This window comes from Hyla sarda, chromosome 3 (genome assembly GCF_029499605.1).
Source record: "Hyla sarda isolate aHylSar1 chromosome 3, aHylSar1.hap1, whole genome shotgun sequence".
Lineage (NCBI taxonomy): Eukaryota > Metazoa > Chordata > Amphibia > Anura > Hylidae > Hyla > Hyla sarda.
The window spans coordinates 336,201,637-336,226,074 of record NC_079191.1 but is presented as its reverse complement, the minus strand read 5'-3'; the positions used below and the strand labels follow the sequence as shown (position 1 = coordinate 336,226,074).

The following is a 24,438-nucleotide window of genomic DNA, read 5'->3' as shown; positions in this document are numbered from 1 at the left end:
TATTGATGCGGGACATAGACAACTTTGATAAATCTCCCCCGATGTGCTAAAGACTTTTTTAGTCAACCTATTAAAATATTAATATAGTGCATAGTAGATAAGGGTGTCTAAAATCACTGCTACTGTACACAATGTTGTAATACCAACAAAACTAGCTATACTCTATAACAGTGGTCTTCAACCTGCAAAACTACAACTCCCAGCATGCCCGGACAGCCATCGGCTGTCCGGGCATGCTGGGAGTTGTAGTTTTGAAACATCTGGAGGTCCGCAGGTTGAAGACCCCTGCTCTATAAAATGAGAATTCCACACTAAATGAGTTTTAGATGTAGGATAGTCCCACGTTTAGTAGGTTATAGATATTGCAGATAATGTCACATATGAGAACGTTGTGGATACGGCACCTTATACGTAAGTGTGAATGTAAACACCAACACACAGGGATTTATTATTGACTCAAGCTCGGGCCTGAATATTTATAACCCCTTAACCAAGCACCAGGTTTTTGAGCGGGATTTATTACCCTTTTAAACACTGTATGATATAACTAGAAGTTATCAGTACCCTATATCTAAATTATAGTAGTGTGGACTAAGAGAAAGTTGTATTCCAGCATAATCACCTATAGTATCCCTTGCTAGCTAATATATATATATATATGTGTGTTATTAGCCTGCTGGTTCTAGCTGAACCATATAGTACGGTAATTTGATGCCTCCATCCAAACACTCATTCCGGGATTCGCTCACTACTAGTCCCAGCCAATAAATATGACCTGTTTGCACCAGCTGGCAAAAGCGCCGGCAGTGTGCGCTGTCACTTGTATAAGGACCAGTGTTTAGTGCATATTATATCACACAGAAGTGCTAATAAAATCAGAACCAACTGCTAAATCCTTGAAGTTTCGCCACTGTATACTCAGCTTTATTAAGGAAGAAAATAACAGACTGCAAAAACTTTGCCCATGAGCAGTGCTGTATCGTGGCCTCATCTGAGCATGGGGGGGCTGCTCTGAAGTCCCCATTGATCTCAACCAGATTGAAAGAAGTGACATGTCACTTATTTTTTACATGGTCCACTATCTGCTATTTAACCTCTTAAGAACCAAAGACGTAACGGTACGTCCTGAGTCCTCTCCCGTTCTATAACGCAGGGCCACGGGTCGGGGAACTCTCTAACAATGGCTGGGGCCTGTGGCTAATAGCGCGCGGCACCAATCGCGGTGCCGCATGCTATTAACCCTTTAGATGCGGCGTTCACAGTTGAACGCCGCGTCTAAAGTGAAACTAAAACGTTGCCGGCTAGCTGAAGGGGCTGATCGGGATCACTGCGGCGAAATCGTGGCATTCCCAACAGCTGTGACACAGCAGGAGGGTCCTCCTGGTGTCCGATCGCCGAATGACTGCTCAGTGTCTGCGATCAAGGCATGACCAGTCAAGCGGCAGAATCAATGATCAATGATTTCCAATGATCAATGGTTTCCAATGAAAACCATTGAACAATGTAAAAGATCAGTGTGTGCAGTGTTATAGCCCACTATGGGAGCTATAACATTGCAAAAAAAGTGAAAAAAAAAAGTGAATAAAGATCATTTAACCCCTTCCCTAATAAGTTTGAATCTCCCCCCCCCCCCTTTTCCCATTTAAAAAAAAACTGTGTAAATAAAAATAAACATGTGGAGATGTCGGAAATTTCCGAATTATAAAAATATATTGTTAATTAAACCGCATGGTCAATGGCGTACGCGCAAAAATGGCGTACGCGGAAATGTCCGAATTATAAAAATATATTGTTAATTAAACCGCATGGTCAATGGCGTACACACAAAAAAATTCCAAAGTCCAAGATAGCGTATTTTTGATACCGCTAGAAACTTCAGACCACGGTGCAAAAAATGAGCCCTCATACCGCCCCATACTCGGAAAAATAAAAAGTTATAGGGGTCAGTAGATGACAATTTTAAACGTATACATTTTCCTGCATGTAGTTATGATTTTTTTCAGAACTACGACAAAATCAAACCTACATAAGTAAGGTATCATTTTAATTGTATGGACCTACAGAATAAAGAGAAGGTGTCATTTTTACCGAAAATTGTACGGTGTAGAAACAGAAGCCCCCAAAAGTTACAAAATGGCATTTTTGGTTTTTTTTTCAATTTTGTCTCACAATTTTTTTTCCGTTTCGCCGTAGATTTTTGGGTAAAATGACTGATGTCATTACAAAGTAGAATTGGTGGCGCAAAAAATAAGCCATCATATGGATTTTTAGGTGCAAAATTGAAAGAGTTATGATTTTTTAAAGGTAAGGAGGAAAAAACGAAAGTGCAAAAACGGAAAAAACCCTGGTCCTTAAGGGGTTAAGTCAATGGGAGATTTTTTTCTTTTCTTTCTTTTTTTAAAGTTACACTGCATGGTTTTTGAAAACCATGCACTTAATGGTCATGTAAGCATATCCTTTTACTGTATTCTTTAGCAATACATTCTGTTAGGGCAATTGCTACATTTATAGATTTGAGGGCCCACCCGTCACCTTTCTTTTGCTTAAAGATGTCTAGCATTTACTTTTCTTGCTCCCCCCAGAGGAATGACATGTCAAGCCAAATAATCATGAGAAAGCAATGCACATAGATGTAGGAAGATCAACACTATGTTAGGACTGGACCCAGCTTCCCACCACCTTTAAAAAGTCCTCCATTAAAGGGGTATTGTGAAATGAGAATTGTTTTTTAAATAAAACTATAACCCATAGATATATAAGTTATCGCCATAATGGTATAACAAATTATACTGGCTTCAGCATGTTTTTGCTTGATTCACCACTGACAGGAAGTTGTGCAGTCCTTTCATTTTTAGGGTGGTGTTGTCTCCAGCTTCCTGGCTCCTCCCTTTCTCCCAAGACAACTTATCATCTCCCTGTCATATACATATATACTTTTATATATTTATTGAGACATTTAGGTAGAATGAGGTGTTTTCACATCATGCTGCTTTGTGCTGAACAAAGTCAGGCAGAGGATTTGGAAGGCAATAAATACAAAGGGGAGTGAACAGGGTGGAAGGGCTGTGATAAGTAGTAAGGAAACTAATGCATTCTGGGAACTGTAGTGCTGAGCAACTGCTCAACCAGGAAGCACAGTGATAATCTGAAATAGGACTAGACACAAAACAAATAGATTTTACTGGGGCAGGCAGGTTAGCAAGGGTATATAGTTATTATTTTATTTCTTTTTTTTACTTAACACCAGAGTACCCCTTTAATGTAAATGCTTTTAGTAAATATGTGTCAACAACATTTTTTCTCTCTTTGTGTTCAGAATAGCTCCCATTACATACAATGGAATCAGTTTGGACAGGCAAAGGAGGAGGGAACTGAAGTAATAGCATACATGTGTGAACTAGGCTTTAAAATAATGTTCTGGGTAGTTTGTCATCCTCAGGCTGGAAAGATGCTGACTGCAGTGATCTTCAACAAGACCAATTGACATTAAGGCCAGAATTTTATAAAGGAATAGTGTGTTTCTTCACCTAAAATAGGCATTCTGTAGCTTTTATAGTAAAATGCATGCATTGTATTCACATACTAAAACTATGACATTATGGGCTAACCATATGCTTTCCTAACTCTACGTAGATACAAGTAAAGCAAATTAAAATACCGTAAATATGAGCACAAGCAAATACAAAGCATTATGTGTAGGTGTTTGATCCTGACCTTGACACTGTTGTATCTGGTCTGTAACAGCATAAGTTCCAGCCGTAGCTTCTCTCTCTGGATGTCATCCATTGTTAGTTGAAGGAGCTGTTCTCCTCTGTACAGTACGTCTTCAATATGAGCCTTCTCCTCTTCAATCTAATTACGTGGCATAAAAAGCTTACATTAGAGCTGAGCGTTGTATCTTGTGTTAGCTATTATAGATGTCTGACATTAGAAGCATGAAGTAAGCACTTGTTCCGATGCCTTTTAGAAAAATCTCAAACATGCATTAGGGAGAAGTGGTAAAATGAGTGTAAACCAACTTCAGACAACACCCAAATTCTCAGCTGCCAGCTGTACAGATCCCTTGGCAGCACAGCTACCATAGAGCTCATTTCATCCTCATAGTCACAGTACATTTTATTAAAAAATGTCTGATGCATTACAGAAAACTAATTAAAAAAACAATGATGGACTAAACATGGCATGGCATCTGTTAGCAAACTTGTTTCTTAGGGTAAGTGTTATCCATTTGTATCCGTTTGGATCCGTTATTGTTTTGTAATAAACTAAAAAGAAAATAGTTTTTGTTCTGAGCATGCTCAGAAGTAAAAATGGATCAAAAAACCGATGCAAACAGATGACATTAAAGGCTCATCCGTTTTCCATAGACTTCAATGTTAAATTTACTGCATCCATTTTTCTTCCGTTTTTTTTATGGGAGAAAAAATACTGCATGCACCGTCTTTTCTCACATCAAAAAAATGGAAATGAGCGCAGACAGGTGCAAACCTATGTGAAAGGATTGTAAAAAAAAATCCCATTGACATCAATGGGATTATTTTACAACCGTTTGTAATCCGTTTACAAGCAGCAACAACGGAACCTAAACAGGGGGGGAAACGGGGACAGACGGCCGTGTGAACGCACCCTAAGACAAGTTAACAGGGACAAAACAACTTGAAACATTAAATAATACATCAAATATAAAGGTCAACAAACATAACAAAGCAGCTGCATTTCAAGGACTAACAGATGCAGTAACCCATCGTGGATCTAAAGACAATTAAAGTGAAAGAAATGGACAAAGTCAAGAGACACAACATGGGTTGTCAGGGACCTGGCACATTGGAGGACAATAAAGACTGAAAATTAGCTGAAGAGTACTAAGTACTGAATGCTCAAAAGGAATAATTGTAGGGTAAGGGTACTAGGTCTCTGTCTCATCCATTTAAGAGCTATTGCTTTTTTGACCAAAAAACTGTAAAAAAAAAAAAAAAAAAAAGATACACACACAATGCTTCTACACTTTCTCATAGAGAACACCAGAGAGACATATCAAAAGTCTAAAGGGACAGTGGTGCTTAAATGGTCAGAGAGAAGGTGTATAACTCTGGATGATTGCACCTATGGCAGGCATCAGAAACATGTGTCTTCTCTTGTGTAACGTAATAGGGGTAAGGTTACTGTGATGTGTAATATAGAGCTGGATCATGTTGTTATTAGAAGCCAGAGAAACTAGAAGATGGGAAGACATAATGTCAGACTGGTCTTCATTAGATATAGAAGAGATGCTTGCCTTCCAATAAGCCTAAGCAGGAATAGACACCTTTTAAAATGTAGCTTGGATAAAGTATATAAAATAGAAATTGAGATTTCAGAATCCTATTTAGGGGGTATTCGTGAACTGGAGGTTGGCTAACCACAGAGCTTATCAGAAAAGGCAGATCCAAAGAAGAGGTCAGATGTATCACCATTTGAGTTTCTTTCTAAAGCTGTTAAACAAGTTTGTGGAGGGAAGCAGATTAAGTGCTGTCCAAAAATCTCTTAAAGAAAAGGTATTATTATAATGAGCAAGGTGGTGTTCAGCATTGGGCCCGAAACTAACCAAGATTGCAGGAATCGACGTTGGACAGTTAAAAGGTACATTTAAAATCTGGGAGAGCAGCCCAGTCATATCTTTACATTTCTAGAGAGTGGAAAGTTTACACTTAGATCTCATATTGCCCCAGATGAAGGAAGGTGGGATGTCTAGGGAGGAGTCTAGGGATTTAAAAAATGATGCAGGTATCAGGACAGAAGCATGTTCTAAAAGATATAAACATTTAGGACATTTTGATTACATTCATACCATCCAGCACTGCAAGAAGTAGGGTGCTCCAAGTCCTGAATTAACTTTGACATAAGGGAAAAAGGAGTGTCTTAATGGGCTTTCCTTACTTAATGGCATTCCTGTTGAGTTCTATGACAAGATACTTGAATTTGGCTACAATTGGTAAACCACATAGTGTAAATGGTTGGGGCTGACTAAGCAGGGGCATAAATGCTGATTTTGACCAATACATTTTGAGGCCAGAGAAATATCCAAAGCCATTAATGTGTCGGATAACATAGGGGAGCGTAAATGTGGGGTTAAACATAAACAACACCATATCATTGGTGTGTAGCCCTATTGTATTTTCCCTCCCATCGAGGGTCATTCCACTGTATAGCAGATAATGCGGACAAATGTTTTGGGTCTGGAACTCTGTCATTATGACTGTAGCTAGAATGTGCCTTCCATCTCTAATCATAGTATCCTGGGACAAAAAAAAACATTAAGAAGCAATAAGGAATGATTAGAAATTGCATCCGGTATAAACAAAGAAAGCTTCCTTTAGCTGGTATTACACAAAATGATGTTTAAGACAAAGCCACTAGTGCATCCTTCATATTTTCCATTATTTTTAATTCTACTTCTGGCTTTAGCTTAAAAACTGCAGTGGTAATTTTCCAAAAAACTAACATGTGCGACACCAGCCTTGCTTACCTTCTCACACTCCGCAGGTGATTGTAAAGATTTCTCCAGGACCCTCTGGATGCCAAGCAATTCCGTTTCAAAGCCTTCTAGCTCTGCGGAAGTGGATCCACTCTTAACAGGTTCTTCTGCAGTGATTTGTGCTCCAGGATCTTGATCTAAAAGTATCTGAAATGACACATAAAGACACATGTCCAATGTTGAACATTTGCACCAGTACAGAACATTCCAGGAGATTTCGCCCCAGTATGCTACCCTTTAAAATTCCTCCATATTGAATCATCGCCACAGGTTCAATCTCTGTCTGCATTTGTGTACACAACTGTGCAATAGCCGTGACACAAGTAATCCAGCCAACCACAGCTGCTGCAGCAATGTCCTCCACAGGGGTGACACTATAGTGGGCTTGGAATTGCATGACATCCCTATGGTTTTTGGAACCTAGTCAATGGGGGAATTTAAAGATGTATTGAGAAGTGTATTATTTTATCATTTTGGACAGAGTTAAGTTAAGCTTTTGAGACAAGAAGCCGTCTGCATGATACCGCTAAACTCCTCTGGAATCAAAGGGAACTAGCAGATAAAAAAATGGACCTTGAAATATTCTGAATTATTAAAGAGACATATGAGTATATTCAGGTGATGCATTTGTAGAATGTTATGGTTCTCTTTTGCACATAGAAATCTAAGGCTGGAATCTAACGCTGGGACTACAAGGACATATCTTGCAGAAGAACCACAATGGATTACTTCAATGTTTCTCTCTCGGGTGTCCTTGTGTAGTGGACTTATATGTACTAATATAAACTGTAGTGGATTGATATGTACTAATATATATATATATATATATATATATATATATATATATATATACTTATTAAAATGTCTATTTTTTCCTAAACTGCATACAGCAATCCTTGCTGCGCTGAACTGCTCCCTCCCACCCCCACCTGTGTGCTCCTTTTCCCACCCTCCATCGAGTATTGAAGATGGTGTCCTGGATTAGAATGTGGTAGACATAAGGAATACGTAGGAGTTTTAACCAATTAGCTGTTTTTCACACCCAATTCACGTAACCTCCTGCACACAGCATTGTATAACGTATAAAAAAAAACTGTAGTCTGGTCCTCTGTAATAAAGAAAGTATCAACTCAGCTGACAGGTGTATGAGTGGTCTTTCTTAGCACGTGCACCGCTTCTGATAAAACTAATCAGGAGGGGCAGATCTTCGCTGGGTAAAACCAGGATCTATTTTACTTGTAACTGTGGCAAAAAAAATTTAAGCGGTACTTTGGAAAACTGAACTCATGAGACACTTATCCCTTATCCACAGGATAGAGGATAAATATCTGATCGTGGGGATCCAACAGCTGGGACCCCCGCAAACTCCTGTATGGGGCCTCTCCTACTTATCAGTCCGTGGTGCAATCCAGCCCCTCACCTTATTGGACATGGGCAAGTGATGGCCCACTCAACCAATAACCAGCTGAGACAGGACATTGCCGTGGACAGTGACTGGCTCTGCAGGCCGTCACTTACCCATGTCCAGGAAGGTGGAGGCTGGAGTGCCAAGGACGGGTAAGTAGGATGGGCCCTGTACAGGAGATTGTTGGGGGCCCCACCTGTCAATTAATTGCCTGATAAGTTCAGTTCCCTTGAGAATCCCTTTAGATCTTTGCTTTTTGCCACTGCGAAAACCCAGGACATAGTTTGTCTTATCTTAAAGAACCTCAAAACGTATTGCTATATTGAGGAACCTGAGGTAGGAAAAACATTTTGTGGTGAGTGGTCATCCAAGGATCCCTTGAATGGGTTCTAATGAACCAAAGGACTCCTGAGAACCTTGGTTGAAAGACACTGCCTAAAAAATTAGGAAGATTCAATTTCTATCTCAACATATAAAGAACAGAGTGTGTGTAATATATTGCAATGATCACTGGTTTCCTTTTACCTTGGCCGCATTTATGTGCTGAGAAACTTTCGCAAAGTTTCGATTTAGTTCAGCCACTTTTGGTTCCACCAGTTGCCGACAAGATGCACCACGACTGCTCATGAGCATTCCTGCATGGTCTCGAACATTATCTACTCTGAGACTGACATCATCCATCTCGGACAAAAGACGCTGAAAAAGATAAAACAATGAAATCTGTGATTTAAAAAAATATATATATGAAATTCAATTAAGACCATGATTAAGATCTGCAAACAAATCTGTTCTCTGCCGGATTCTCCGCAGGATTTTTCACTCTTAGGGTTTAACTCATCAGCTTCTCTGCATCCAGGATTGTCAGATGCCAGCAATGCCTCACAGCATCCAGCAATGTCTGTAATTGTTTTTAGTTACTGAGAAGATCCCTGGGGATGACAACCAGCTTCTCACCCTCTTGTTGCAGATGAGAATTGGCAATGCCAGGTAGGTAAGAAAAGCAAGACTGATAGGTATATGTAAATTCCTCTCCTTTTAAAGTTAGAAAGTTATTCAGTGATTCCATATGTCCTTCAACCCCCAGTAGACAGATCTGTACCTTTACAATTTCTTCTTTCTTGTTAGCTGGCTTTTTCTCAATCTCATCCAGAAGAGCTTCTGCTTGATAGAGCCAAGTGCTTATGTGAGCAACATTCTCATCGAAAATCTCCATCTGACTCTGGTGATTCTAACAAAACATAGAGATGGGTCATTGGCTGGAAGCGTTCTAGTAAATGACTGCTAATGAGTATGAATTTAGAGAGCTGGCACCAAGCAGAGACAAGACAGAACAGTTTCACAGTAGAAATAAAAGAATAGGAAATCCCAATACCCCCTTACAACATCTATACGATATGTCAGCAGTAAAAACACATGGAAGGATTCCCACATTTAAAGGGGTACTCTGCCCCTAGACATCTTATCCCCTATCCAAAGGAGTCCTGACGTCACGCTCTTCCGCTCGCATGGTCGGGATCCGAAGCCTCCAGCGTTGCCGGAAGCCATTGAGGTGGCCCCCAGCAGAGGGACCCCCGCAATCTGACATCTTATCCCCTATCCTTTGGATAGGGGATAAGATGTCTAGGGGCGGAGTACCCCTTTAAACCATTTCTAAAAATTATCTCAACTTTTTTCTCATTTTTCTCACTGTTACATTTTTTATGTTTCAAGCTTCCACAAATATGGATTACTATAAATAGCAGGAGAAGTTCGTTACTTCCTACCTCCCTGAACTCACAACTACAAGTACGATACATTTTTAAAAACACAAACTAAAAAAGAAAACATAAAACTATCAATATATACTGTGAAATCAATAAATTCAGTAGTATACCACATATATTTATTATATTAACATTTTGAGGGTGTTAGACACATCCTTTAATGACAAACATTTAGTCACTATCATTGTGACTTATTACTAAGGAGACATTGTTATTGGAAGGAGAGGACCCTTTGGGCCACAGTAAAAGTGGACAATATGGCTGACAGTGGTGATGAAAACATGGAGCACAATTGGAAGGGTTCATAGGAGAAAGGCTGCACATTGATACTGCAAATAAAGATTCAGGAGAACTATAACATATGTGGCTAGATAAACTAAATAATCATCCTTCCTCTTTAAAGGGTGCCTACCATTTTAATATAAGTTGTGATCGGTGGGGGTTCGGGTGCTGAGACCCCCAGCAATCACTAAAATGAAGAGGCAGAAACAGTGAGGGCCTCAGCAACTGCATTTCAGACGTACAACTACTACGACACATCTGATGTTGGTTATAATAATAGGTATTCTTTAAATTGAGGCCAAGCGAAAAACAGAGTTCAGCCTTTTCTTTGAGATGGGCCTTTTAACTCGGAGATAAGATTTTTTCTTTCTTCTCTTTTTGCACTTGTTTCCGAATGGTGTCATTAATTTCCTGGTAATCTTCTGGAAATATTCTGCACATTTTTATTATAGATCAATTCACAGCTCAACATAATTTCTACCGTGTCCATATTATATTAGGATATTGGGCCAATGGTGCAATCCAGAGAAAATGTACTTTCCTTCTGCATGCACCACGAGCATATTTAGTATTTGGGCACTTTGTAGGCTAAAATTAGTCCCAGACGTGATCACAGGAAAATGGGCAAGACTAGTTTCTGCCTTGACTCCACCCCGATGCCTACTTGCTGGCAATTTGCATATGGCGCACAACAGAATAAATTCATTTTTCTCTGGAATGCACCAACAGCTCTGATATAACATGAAAACGGTAGGAATAATTTATTGGCACATACCAGGCTATGAGTGGTTTAATAGGGTAAAATGTGATGACAGATACTGCAGCACTGCTTAACGTTGACTGAACCTTCAAAACTATATTATCCCCTATAAGAACAGCTTCTGGAAAGGTAATGGCTAGATCTAAATGTGGATGAAAGCGGAGGATTATGTAGACTTCAGTAGGAAATACAGGGCATAGTGCCTCGCAATAAAAAAGAATGCTGCACCATGGGCACTGATCAGCTGTATGTCAAGGCTTGGAACAACTGGACGGCTTATCATTAAGAGTAATCCTTTGGTTCTCTATTGTAAGAACACGGATATACTTAAACAATGTCTTGATCACTGTGTTCCTCTAGGAGAAGACCATATTCTTGGAGTTTGACTTAATCGGACTTGTGGAACAACAACATTACCAATAACCTCAAACCTCCAAACAGTTATGTAAACTGTAATGTACTCACCAGTAATGTATTGCACCAATCCTCTGTCCAAGTGCGGACTCTGCTCCAGCCAGCATTCAGGACACAGAGTTTTTCCTCCAGGATGTTCTCACTTCCCTCCACCAAGCACTGAAGAGCTGCGCTGCTCTCCGTTACGCTGTTCAAATCAGCTTTCCTCCTCTCCAGCTCCTTCAACACATTCTACAAAAAGAGCAGGCCAAATTATTCCGAGCACGCCAGCAAACCTTTGAAACGCTCTCCTTTTCTCACACATTGCTCAACAGTACCGGAAACTTTACTTCCACTTTTCAGTAATAGGTGTGATGTGCACTATATAGATATATATATACATACACATATAGAAGCGTTTACATGTTTAATTATAGGCCACTGTGGGGAATACAGCACTACAGCACCCACACAGGGAAAACAGAGTACATCCTCCAGAATTGACCCCAGCACTTTTCGCTAAGGCTAAAAGATATCCTGAAAATGATCTCAGAAGCTTCTTCAGATAATAGCTCAGTCACTTAGCATCTCACTAAATGTGTTATTCCTACAAACAATAAAAAAAATGCTCATCCCAGTATCATCTACTGCTAATGACCTGTAGAGAAGAAATGTTTAGGCTGCACAACCTCTTTGACCTTGGCCATTGTCATAATCTATACATCATATTACAGAGATATTAGAATGAATACCTCCAAAATTTTACATACAAAAAAGTACAGTAGAGACTTATACACCTTAAGGTATAATGTTATTACCTATACAAATAAATAGCATAATCCACATACACTGTATGGTAACTTTATAACATTTTAATGAGAGCATCTCAGTGTGTACTACACATAGAGAGGACAGTTTAGCCAAGTGTATTTTCCCATATTTGGCCATTTTACCAGAAACTCAAGATATTCTGCTGGAGTGTTGACCAATGCCTCCCGCTTCTGTTGTGTCTGGTTTTGGGTGTATCTTTAAAGGGGTTATCCAGGAAAAAACTTCTTCATATATATATATATATATATATATATATATATATATATATATATACTAGGCTCTAGAAAGTTAAAAAGATTTGTAAACTACTTCTATTAAAAAATCTTAATCCTTTGAGTACTTATGAGCTGCTGAAGTTGAGTTGTTCCTTTCTGTCTAAGTGCTCGCTGATGACACCTGTCTCTGGAACTGTCTAGAGTAGAAGCAAATCCCTATAGAAAACATCTTCTACTCTGTGCAGTTCCCGAGACAAGCAGAGATTTCAGCAGAGAGAACTGTTGCCAGACAGAAAAGAACAACTCAACTTCAGCAGCTTATAATTTTTGGAAGGATTTTTCAATAGAAGTAATTTACAAATCTGTTTAACTTTCTGGAGCCAGTTGATATAAAAAAATTAAAATAAAAGTTTTTTGCTGGAATACCCCTTTAAGGGGTACTCCACAACTAGACATCGTATCCCCTCTCCAAAGGGTAGGGGATAAGATGTCTGATTGTGGTGGGGTCTGGCCACCGTGGTGCCGGGCCAGAGATTGCAGGGGTCCTAGCGGTCTGACCCCCTGTGATCAGACATCTTATCCTCTATTCTTTGGATAAGGGGTTAGATGTCTAGAGGTGCAGTACCCCTTTACGTCTATTTCAGACAAGAGAAGACAGACAAGACAACTACTCCTACCGGCATAACTATTACTTTCATTGGTCACTGACATGTATAGTGAGTTATCTTTGACTGAATTCTTAGTCTGACTGCTGTTACGCCGAGCGCTCAGGGTCCCTGCTCCTCCCCGGAGCGCTTGCGGTGTTCGTCTCTGTGCAGCGCCCCGGTCAGACCCGCTGACCGGGAGCGCTGCACTGGTGTCACCGGCGGGGATGCGATCCGCGTAGCGGGACGCACCCGCCCGCAGGTCGCATCCCAATCTCCTCACCTGCCCCGTCCTCTGGCTGTTCAGTCCCGGCGCGAGCGGCCCCGCTCTCTAGGGCGCGCGCGCCGGCTCTCTGAAATTTAAAGGGCCAGTGCACCATTAATTGGTGCCTGGCCCAATCAGTACCTGCACCTGTGCCATGTATATAAAAACCCTCTTCCCCTTCCTGTCCTGGCCGGATCTTGTTGCCTTGTGCCCTGTGAAAGCGTTTAGTGTGTTCCCAAGCCTTTGTTTCCAGACCTTCTGCTGTTGCCCCTGACTACGACCCTTGCTGCCTGCCCTGACCTTCTGCTACGTCCGACCTTGCTCTTGCCTTGTCCCTGTATACCGCGCCTGTCTCAGCTGTCAGCTGGGGTTGAGTCGCTATCGGGTGGAACGACCTGGGGGTTACCTGCCACTGCAAGTCCATCCTGCTTTGCGGTGGGCTCTGGTGAAAACCAGTAACCCCTTAGACTCCGTTCCCCTGGTACGGCCCACGCCATCACCCCACTGACACAGAGGATCCACCACCAGTGTCCTCGCTGCATACCAGTTCGGATCCTGACAACTGCTATTGGGTATCACTATTCTATTCTTCTATTCTACCATAAGTCCTGGGGGTATCTGTGTACTGGGAAACATTGTGAGGACCTCAGAAAGGTGATGTCTGCAGGCGAAGCCTGATTCTGAACCGTCAGAATTGTTACATTGTGTGTATATGTAAACACTTTTTTGTGTATTTGCATATGCCACATTTGCATATCAATACCCATTTGACAAAATTCTGCATCCATACGCACTGTGTTATACCACATAATGCTGGAAGGAACCCTGTTTCATACGCTGCTATATGCAGTTACCAAATACCAGAGAATTAGCAGTTACCATCAGTGAATTAGCGGTTAATATTTGAGCTGTATTGTACTGGATTGGATGTTAACTCCAGAATGCTTACAAAGGAAGCTGCTCAAATAGTTCTAAAATATCCGAAAATTACCGAATCAACAAAGTTTAAGGTATAAAGGAAAACATTAATAAAAACCTCTTCAGTAATATCCATCACTGGAATTTATGCAGCATGCAATTTGCAATTTGAAGCGATTAAAGATTCATTATCCGAGAGTCATTTGCATCCGGGTGTAGCGGAGCCACAAGTGACTAATAATTAAGTTATTTTATAAGTCAGGCACAATTTGTTTCTTCTGTCTGCTCATAATTCAGACAGGAATCTCTCCCCAATTAATGCCGATTCCTACTGCACCGGGGAAGGCTGCGGAGATGAAAAGAGTTCATCTCGGGGTTCACAGCTGCCTCATCCTGTTTTTCCCAAATCTGTGGTTACAACTACAGCCAGGTCACAGACGCAGGGAGAGGCGGGATGCTGACCAAGTCCCCCTTCCCTCGAATCAATAAAATGTGAGCTCTCAAGACATGGAACTAAATATATGGATTAAACTGTGGAAACAATTTCATATGTGCTGCTCCCTGAGCCTCGGCCTTCTCTGCAATGCAGGCAACGACATGATGTCATCGCGTCACCCTAACCTGGGAAGAGGCCAAGGCGCTGGCTGGAATTTAGCACGTGAACACAGGGAGAACAGTGGAAGCTTCTTGTTTTAGTCGGAGGACACGTTGTGGCTGATCATGTAGAGGCAAAGTGTGGCTATTTAATGATTACTGAGAGGGTACGAGGAATATGTTTATTCAGGGGACACAGTGTGGCAACATACCGTATTTTTCGCCCTATAGGACGCACCGGCGTATAAGACGCACCCTATTTTTAGGTGCAAAATCTAAAGAATTAAAGATTTTGAACCCAATAGTGGTCTTCAACCTGCGGACCTCCGGATGTTGCAAAACTACAACTCCCAGCATGCCCGGACAGCCGTTGGCTGTCCGGGCATGCTGGGAGTTGTAGTTTCGCAACATCTTGAGGTCCGCAGATTGAAGACCACTGCATAGGAGGTAATACTCACGTGTCCCCGCCGCTCCGGACCCGTCACCGCTGCCCTGGATGTCGCTCCATCGCTGTCGCCGTGTCCCCGTCGCTCCGGAATGTCTCCGCTGCCGGCCGGGTATCCTCGCTCTCCGTCGCTGCCATCACGTCGTTACGCACGCCGACGCACGTACGCGACGACGTGATGACGAGGAAGGAGAGCGCGGCCATACAGGGGATCCCTGAACGGAGAAGACACCGAGGAGGCAGGTAAGGTCCCTCCCGGTGTCCTGTAAGCAATAACCCGGCTATTTAGTTGGGCTGTTCGGGACCGCTGCGGTGAAATTGCGGCGGTCCCGAACAGCCCGACTGAACAGCCGGGTTAGTGTCACTTTCTCTTCAGACGTGGCGGTCAGCTTTGATCGCCGTGTCTGAAGGGTTAATACAGGGCATCATCGCGATCGGTGATGTCCTGTATTAGCCGCGGGTCCCGGCCGTTGATGGCCGCAGGGACCGCCGCGATAGGGGTGTATTCGCCGTATAAGACGCACCGACTTTTCCCCCCCAGTTTTGGGGAAGAAAAAGTGCGTCTTATACGGCGAAAAATACGGTACTTTGGTCAGAGAGCACAGTAAGGCACGTGCAATTTAAACTTATCTGACGAACTTAAAATTGGTCTGTTTTTTCTATTAGTGATGGACTACAAAATCCCAGCATGCCAAATAACTACAACCACAGCATGCCAAAGGCATGCATGGAATTGTAGTCTTGTAACAGCTGGAGGCACCATGTTTGGGTGACATTGATCTAGTGGAATGAGAACTAAAAACCCTAATATGGCCTCAATGGGAAAACCAGACAATATTAGTAATTCTGGGTGAGTGTAAAACATTTGATTTAATTATTTATTCAGAGACACAGTGTGTGGCATTATTATATTAAGTGGGCACTGTGTGTGCCAATGCTATTTTTAAGGGGTACAATGTGTGGAGCTATAACATTAGAGAGTCACAGTATGTCATAATATTTAATTTAGGGGCAAAGTGTTTAGCACTATGTTTAAGGGTATATTTAGGGTCCATAGTGAGTGGTGGCATTATACTCAACGGGTGCAGCGTGGGCATGTGTTGAAAAAGTAAGGGGCCAAAGACATCTGGGTGGCACGCTCCATCTAGTCTAGGGCATTTTGTCGAGTCATGGCCTAGGGACATCATTTGGATTTTCTGGACTAGATATTGATATTTCTGGAACTGTCTCTAACATGGAAAAAAGTTGAGTTTTACGGATAAATGGATAAAGCAATAGTAACCGCAGTTGAACATTTTTGAATGAAAAATAATGCACTTGGGTAGAAAGTATTCTCTGAGTATTGTATCTGTAGTTCTCTATTAGTGAAGACTTCAGAAGAGAAGGATTTAGGGGTAGTGATTTCTGACAGGCTGTAAAAGGAGTCAACTGGGCAGCCAGGCAGGCGGTAGGGAAAGCAAAATGAATGCCTGGCTGCAAATCTAGAGGAATAACCAGTAGAAAGAGGGAGATTGTGATCTTGCTGTATAAAGCCCTAGCAAGAAGACATCTGGAATACTGGGTTCAGTTCTGAAGACCTCTTCTACAAAAAGACAATGGGGGAAATTTATCAAAACCTGTCCAGAGGAAAAGTTGCTGAGTTTCCCATAGCAACCAATCAGATCGCTTCTTTCATTTTTCAGAGGCCTTTTCAAAAATGAAAGAAGTTATGTGATTGGTTGCTCTGGACAGGTTTTGATAAATCTCCCTCAAGATGTTAAAAGTCTCAAGCACAAAATTTATCAAGAAAGATTTAAAGGGGTACCCCTCGTGGAAAACTTTTTTTTTTTTTTTTAAATCAACTGGTGCCAGAAATTTAAACAGATTTGTAAATTACTTAAAAAATATAAAAAAAATCTTAATCCTTCCAGTACTTTTTAGGGGCTATATACTACCGAAGAAATGCTTTTCTTTTTGGATTTCTCTGATGTCATGACCACAGTGCTCTCTGCTGACCTCTGCTGTCCATTTTTGGAACTGTCCAGAGCAGGAGAAAATCCCCATAGCAAACATATGCTGCTCTGGACAGTTCCTAAAATGGACAGCAGATGTCAGCAGAGAGCACTGTGGTCATGACAGCAGAGAAATCCAAAAAGAAAAGCATTTCCTCTGTAGTATACAGCCCATAAAATGTATTGGAAGGATTAAAGGGGTATTCCAGGCCAAAACTTTTTTTTATATATCAACTGGCTCCGGGAAGTTAAACAGATTTGTAAATTACTTCTATTAAAAAATCTTAATCCTTCCAATAGTTATCAGCTTCTGAAGTTGAGTCGTTGTTTTCTGTCTAACTGCTCTCTGATGACTCATGTCCCGGGAGCTGTGCAGTTCCTATGGGGATATTCTCCCATCATGCACAGCTCCCGGGACGTGACATCATCATTGAGCAGTTAGACAGAAAACTTCAGAAGCTAGTAACTATTGGAAGGATTAAGATTTTCTAATAGAAGTAATTTACAAATCTGTTTTCTGGAGCCAGTTGATATATATAAAAAAAGGTTTTTCCTGGAATACCCCTTTCACTTTCTGGCACTAGTTGATTTAAAAAAAAAAAAACTTTTCCACGGGAGTACCCCTTTAAGGTAGCCATACACATTCAATAGTTGTCGGTCAAAAATTTGTTCAGCTGACAGGTAACTCTTCCAATCCACCCAAACACACTGCTCTAATGGTCAGTTCACACATGCGTATTTTCTGCTGCAGATCTGCTGCAGATTTGCTTCAGCCGATTGTGCTGCCCATTGAAGTAATCTGCAGCAGCAAACCCACAGCAGATCTGCAGAAAAAATATGCATGTGTGAACTGAACCAAAGAGTGTAAAAGGTTTGGGCAGTTGAAATCCAACATGCTTGATACGTCTCTCCCCTGACAGGTGGGTGAGAGGCAAGAAGCCCCCAATAAACATCAATGGCTAAGCCACTACCACTGAAATCTGTGGATTTAGTTGATATATGTCTGATGTGTATGGGGGCCAGCACAGAACTTAATTTAATTAAGACAACACACCCTAAGGGCCTCAGCCCAGGTACAAAAAACATATACCGTATTTTTCGCCCTATAGGACGCACCGGCGTATAAGACGCACCCAATTTATAGGTGCAAAATCTAAAAAAATAAAGATTTTGAACCCAATAGTGGTCTTCAACCTGCGGACCTCCAGATGTTGCAAAACTACAACTCCCAGCATGCCCGGACAGCCAACCGCAACATCTGAAGGTCCGCAGATTGAAAACCACTGTATAGGAGGTAATACTCACGTGTACCCGCCTCTCTGGACCCGTCACCGCTGCCCTGGATGTCGCTCCATCGCTGTCGCCGTGTCCCCGTCGCTCCGGAACGTCTCTGCTGCCGGCCGGGTATCCTTGCTCTCCGTCGCCGCCATCACGTTGTTACGCACGCCGACGCACGTACGCGACGAAGTGATGACTAGGAAGGAGAGCAGCGGCTATACAGGGGATCCCTGAATGGAGAAGACACCGAGGAGGCAGGTAAGGTCAGCTTTGATCGCCGCGTCTGAAGGGTTAATACAGGGCATCACCGCGATCGGTGATGTCCTGTATTAGCCGCGGATCCCGGCCGTTGATGGCCGCAGGGACCGCCGCGATAGGTGTGTATTTGCCGTATAAGACGCACCGACTTTCCGTTTTGGGGAAGAAAAAGTGCGTCTTATACGGCGAAAAATATGGTATATGTGTATTATGTGTAGATAGATAGATTTATATAATGTGACCTATGAATTTTGAAAAATTAAAAACCCAGTTCTCCAGTTTAGACAGAACTATTGTAAAAGTGTGCTAGTTATATTATATGGGGTAGTACCCAAATATAATACGAATAAATATGTGGTGATCAGAGTCTGCAGAACTCTGTTACTAAAATACAGGATTGTACAGCTTTCAAAACAACAAGCATGCTCCTTCCTCAACATGTTTCTCTGTACAAAAGCATCAACAGGAGAATAAAGGTTTTATATATATTTTTTACATTCATAGGTCCCATTATATATATTTTTTCTTTGAGTTATTATTTTATTTTAAATAATAAAAGTTATGTGTAGGTCTATTATAGTTAGTTTTATAGGGTGTGTTTTCATAATAAGGACACAGAAAAACACAAGAAAAGAGGGCACAATCCCGGATTAGCAGGGAGAATATCAAAAGCAATGTCAGATTTGTCCACGGACAACCATATAACTTAAAATTTGAACTCTATCTCATCCAGACAAGTCACAAGATTTAAATTTGATATCTTTAATAGTAACAAAAAATGGCCCAGATTTATTTAAATTGACTAAAATTAGATTACACAGTTTAAAGGCTTTGGGCACGGGCGGAGCTTTCTGACGTCACCGCTGTTGCTTTTCTGCTGGGCTCTGCTAAGAGCAGCCTTCACTTCATCCGTGTCCCAAGCTTGATGCCCAAACAAGGAAAATAACGTGAGAACGGGACCACGGATCGGGGACAGGTAAGAATCGTTATCATCAGTGTCACCTGCAAAATCTGCCTGTACCAACAGATTAGTGCAGTGACTCTGATGACAGTTTTCCTTAAAAAATACTCTTTATCACAGTGGCACCGTGGGCTGTTTGGTAAATATGATAATCTCAGTTTAGACCAACTATAAGTTGTCTTAAACTTTGCCAAGATGTTGCATTTTGGTAATTTTTTGGCATTTTGAGCCACATCTTAAAGGAGTACTCCAATGCAATAAAACTTTTCCCATATCAACAGGATAGGTGAAAAGTTTTAGATCACGGTTAGTCTGAGCGCTGGGACCCCTGCAAACTCCTGCCCGGCACCCTGGCAGTCCACAGGAAGGGGGCATGTTGACCCCTGCATGAAGCGGCAGCCAACACGCTGCCTCCATGTAGCTCACAGAGAAAAATAGAGGGGGCGTGTCAGCTGTGGCTTCCTGCAAGAGCGGAGCTGAAGGGTGAGACCCAAAATTACATTTATCTTCTAGGCCAAATGTTCTCCAGTACAACACTGGTGATGAGCGTTGTGAGAAGTAAGGAAGTCATATGCATAAAATAGACTCATAGGGTTCTGTGTGTAAACCCAATATCAATAAACCTGCTGTTTACCCCTACAGTGCAGCAGGATGGTACCAGACTAATTTTATCTACAATATAAAAAAACAGTGTGTACTTACTTTGGCCCATGCGATTTCAACATCCAGATCAGCACAAGCATTGTCAGTAGTCGATTTTAGAATGAGCTCGGATTCAGTAGCACTAAGCCACTCCGACAATGAAGTCGATTCTTTCCTCAGCTTCACAGATAACATAATGGCACGTTCTAAGTCTTGCTTTCCTTCAGTTACCTATAAAGGACAAAGATCATTAAAACAGCCTCCAACTATACTCCAAAAGACAAAGATAATGGGGGGTATTTATCCTTTTTACTTGTTGTCAGTTTCTTTTCACCCGCTTTTTTTTTTTACTTTGGTTTTTACGGACGTGCTCCAAATTTATCATTTGGTGCATGTCCTTCAGTAACTTTGGCGCATACCATATTCTTCCTTTGGTATGTGTTTTTTCCATGTCAGAATATTGTTGGAGGTGATTTGCGTCAAAAATGTATCAAAAACAGGCAAATTAGCGCACAAATGATAAATTACTGACCACTGCAAAAATCCATCAATATCCTAGCAAGTTTACAAAATGACAGTGGAGAGAATGCGGCAAACTTTGGTGCAAAAAGACATTGCGCCAAACGTACGCAATAAAAAACACATAAATCCGTTGGTAAATGCCCCCCAAACATTGATCAATAAGGTGCCGCCTATTTTTTCTATTAACTATTCTTCCCCTACAGAAAAAAATCCATTTAAACCTCAGATCATCAGATCCTAAGGCCAGTACACATTTAATCATGTACAATATTTTGGCTTGATTGACCAAGTGGCAGCAAGTGACTGAATCCACAGCACCTACACTCCCAGCATGCCCGGACAGCCAATGCTGGGAGTTGTAGTTTTGAAACCTCTGGAGGTCCGCAGGTTGAAGGCCACTGCGGCCTTCCTCATCATCCAGCCCCCCCCCTTTTGTTTTGTACTCACCTCCCCTCAGCAGGAAGTTAGGGTGAGCTGGTCCGGGCCATCTATGCTGCAGGGACCGTCCAGTGGGGATGGTTAGTTGTTGCGGGCTGTCCATTTTCACCGGGGGGGGGGGCCCTCTTCTCCCCTCCGGGCCCGGCCCCGGACTAGTGATGTTGCCTTGACGACGACGCAGAGGGACGTTGCGCATGAATGTCCCTGCGCGTCGTCGTCAAGGCAACATCACTAGTCCGGGGCAGGCCCGAAGCGCGGAGAAGAGGGCCCCCCCGATGAAAATGGACAGCCCGCAACGACTAATGAACCCCACCGGACGGTCCCTGCAGCATAGATGCCCCGGACCAGCTCACCCTAACTTCCCGCAGAGGGGAGGTGAGTGCAAAACAAGGGGGGGGGGGGGGGGGCTGGATGATGACTAAGGCCGCAGTGGTCTTCAACCTGCGGACCTCCAGAGGTTTCAAAACTACAACTCCCAGCATCGGCTGTCCAGGCATGCTGGGAGTTTAGTTTTGCAACTTCTGGAGGTCCGCAGGTTGAAGACCACTGATGAAGGGATTGACAGGCATTGATGATGAAGGAGGGGGGGGGGATGATGTTGGGGGTCTGGATGATTACATGGGGGGATGATGTATTTCCCACCCTAGGCTTATAGTCGAGTCAATAACTTTTCCTGGGTTTTTGGGGTGAAATTAGGGGCCTTGGCTTATATTCGGGTCGGCTTATACTCGAGTATATACGCTACTACTTTCACTCAATGTCATAAAAGACCTATAACAGAGGATATCAGATACCACTACATCTCGAATAGGTGGTACATACAGTACATAAAGTCTGAGGAACTCAAATGTATCATTACTAAGGAGAACTTGTATTCCACAGGCGTTTTCCTTTTAGTGTTGCTTTACCTTTCTAATATATCTAAGAATGCCTACATAGAAGGGGAAAGCCTTACCTGGGCACCAAGATCATTATATAGAAGTTTTAAGGCTGTTAGCTGTTCATCCATTAGCTTTGGATTATCAGTCTGTTGCTTCTGTACAATTTGTCTTCCTGTCTTTATCACAGTCTCGACTTCCAGCTTCACTTCACTAAGGGTCTTGTACATTTTCTGAAAAATGGATTTGTCATATTAAGCCATATAAAAATGTGAGTATTTTTGTAGAAAGCACACAAGTAGAATAACTTATGCTCCAGGCTACACAGAATATTACAAAACCACACGATGGTCATTATGGAACTTGGCGCACTTACGCCAAAACCCTTCACTAATAATATTATTCTCACATCACATGGATAACCACAGGACAGGAAACATTTACCATGCACCCATCCATGTGTTTCTGTATGACATCCGGATCGGTATCCTTAACATTAAGAACATCAAGTTCAGCTTTCACCCCATCTAAGACACGTTTGCAATCCAACATCCTCTGTTCAAAGTTGGCAGGCTTCTGGAACAACTGGAACTTTGTAGAGACCTCCCGCAGCTTCCTCTGTGGGAAATAAAAAGACATTTTTTAAATGACATTTCTCAACTAACTTGTAATTTTTCCAGCTGCTAGCCATTCTGAGATTGTTTTTTTTGTGACATAACGTACTCTACATTAATGGTAAATTTTGATTGCTGTATTTAGCGTTTTTTTGTAAAAAAAAAATAAAAAAAATTGCAAAAAAAATTAAAATGAGAATTTTTCTAGATTTGATATTTTCTGCTCGTATGAGAAATAGCCATGCCGTACCAAATTAATGATTAATTCACATCTACAATATGTCTACTTTATGTTCCCACAATTTGATAAACATTCTTTTACTTTTTTAGAATGTTAGAGGGTTTAAAAGTTTAGGAGCAATTTTCCAGATTTTCAAAACAATTGCAAAATCTGATTTTTCAGGGACCAGTTCAGCTCTGATGTGGAATTGAAGGGCCTGAATGTTAGCATAAATCATATACTTTTTTATCCATTCTGGAAGTGCTGGATTTTTTCAAGTGATCTCTTCCTGTATTGCTTAACTTCAGAAGCTTATAAGTACTGAAAGGATTAAGATTTTTTTTAATAGAAGTAATTTTCAAATCAGTTTAAAGGGGTATTCCAGGCCAAATCTTTTTTTATATATATATATATATCAACTGGCTCCGGAAAGTTAAACAGATTTGTAAATTACTTCTATTAAAAAATCTTAATCCTTCCAATAGTTATTAGCTTCTGAAGTTGAGTTGCTGTTTTCTGTCTATCTGCTTTCTGATGATGACTTACGTCCCGGGAGCTGTCCAGTTCCAATGGGGATATTCTCCAATCATGCACAGCTCCCGGGACGTGACATCATCATTGAGTAGTTAGACAGAAAACTTCAGAAGCTAATAACTATTGGAAGGATTAAGATTTTTTAATAGAAGTAATTTACAAATCTGTTTAACTTCCTGGAGCCAGTTGATATATAAAAATAAGTTTTTGCCTGGAATACCCCTTTAACTTTCTGGAGCCAGTTGATATATATAAAAAAGTTTTTTCCTGGATAACCCCTTTAAAGAAGTTTGTTAACCCTTTGGGCGTTTCACAGAAATAAAAGTAGAGTGGAGGAAGAATTTTTTAATTAAATTTTTTTTGTCGATTTTTCATTTCAATCAATTTTTTTTCTGTAACACAGTAGGTGTTGACATAGAAATAAAACTCAAGATTTATTACCCGAATTCTGATGTACTTAGAAATATCCCATATGTGGCCTTTGTGCGCTACTTGTCTCTCACACAGGCCTCAGACATGAAGGCGTGCTGTGAGGATTTTGGGGCATCCTTTTAGGTTAGGATATTTTGTTTGCATTATATAAAATTACAGGGGCCTTGGGGTGCAAAAATATTTTTTGGGAGATAAGTTGTCGCTTTCATTGGTACCATTCTGGGGTATATGTGACACTCTGATCATATGTGTCATGCAGTATAATGTATATATACAATGTAAACGTTACACTGCAGGTTGATACGATTATGGTGATACCAAATGTATATACTTTTTTTATATTTTAGTTCATTTATGGCATAAAAACATATATATTTTTTTTAATCATGTTTGTAAGTCGCCGCATTCTGTGAGCTGTATCTTTTATTTTTTCACTGACGATTGTGTGACTCTTTTTTTGTGGAACATGTTGATGTATTTGGGGGGACTATTTTTAGGGGTGTATTACAAACATATATACTTTATTTTATTAGTTTTTATATTTTTTTTACATTTTTTCTTTTCTTTTTATATATTTTTTTCTTAAATTTTTTTCAATTTTTTTTAAACTTTTTTATTGTTTCCACTTTTTTCACACTTAA

The 24,438-nt window shown here is 41.2% G+C and overlaps 1 protein-coding gene across 7 annotated transcripts in view; it reads right to left on the bottom strand.

The window, feature by feature from the left end:
• UTRN (utrophin) overlaps window positions 1-24,438 on the bottom strand; it is a 702,825-nt gene that overhangs the window by 439,248 nt on the left and 239,139 nt on the right. For all 7 annotated transcript variants that reach the window (XM_056567370.1, XM_056567374.1, XM_056567371.1 and 4 more), the window contains 8 exons: window positions 22,442-22,615; window positions 22,075-22,230; window positions 20,220-20,390; window positions 11,190-11,369; window positions 9,019-9,147; window positions 8,445-8,615; window positions 6,506-6,661; window positions 3,715-3,852 (listed from right to left, as the gene is read on the bottom strand). In XM_056567370.1, the coding sequence (XP_056423345.1) occupies window positions 3,715-3,852; window positions 6,506-6,661; window positions 8,445-8,615; window positions 9,019-9,147; window positions 11,190-11,369; window positions 20,220-20,390; window positions 22,075-22,230; window positions 22,442-22,615 (1,275 nt within the window). The remainder of the gene's footprint in view (window positions 1-3,714; window positions 3,853-6,505; window positions 6,662-8,444; window positions 8,616-9,018; window positions 9,148-11,189; window positions 11,370-20,219; window positions 20,391-22,074; window positions 22,231-22,441; window positions 22,616-24,438) is intronic.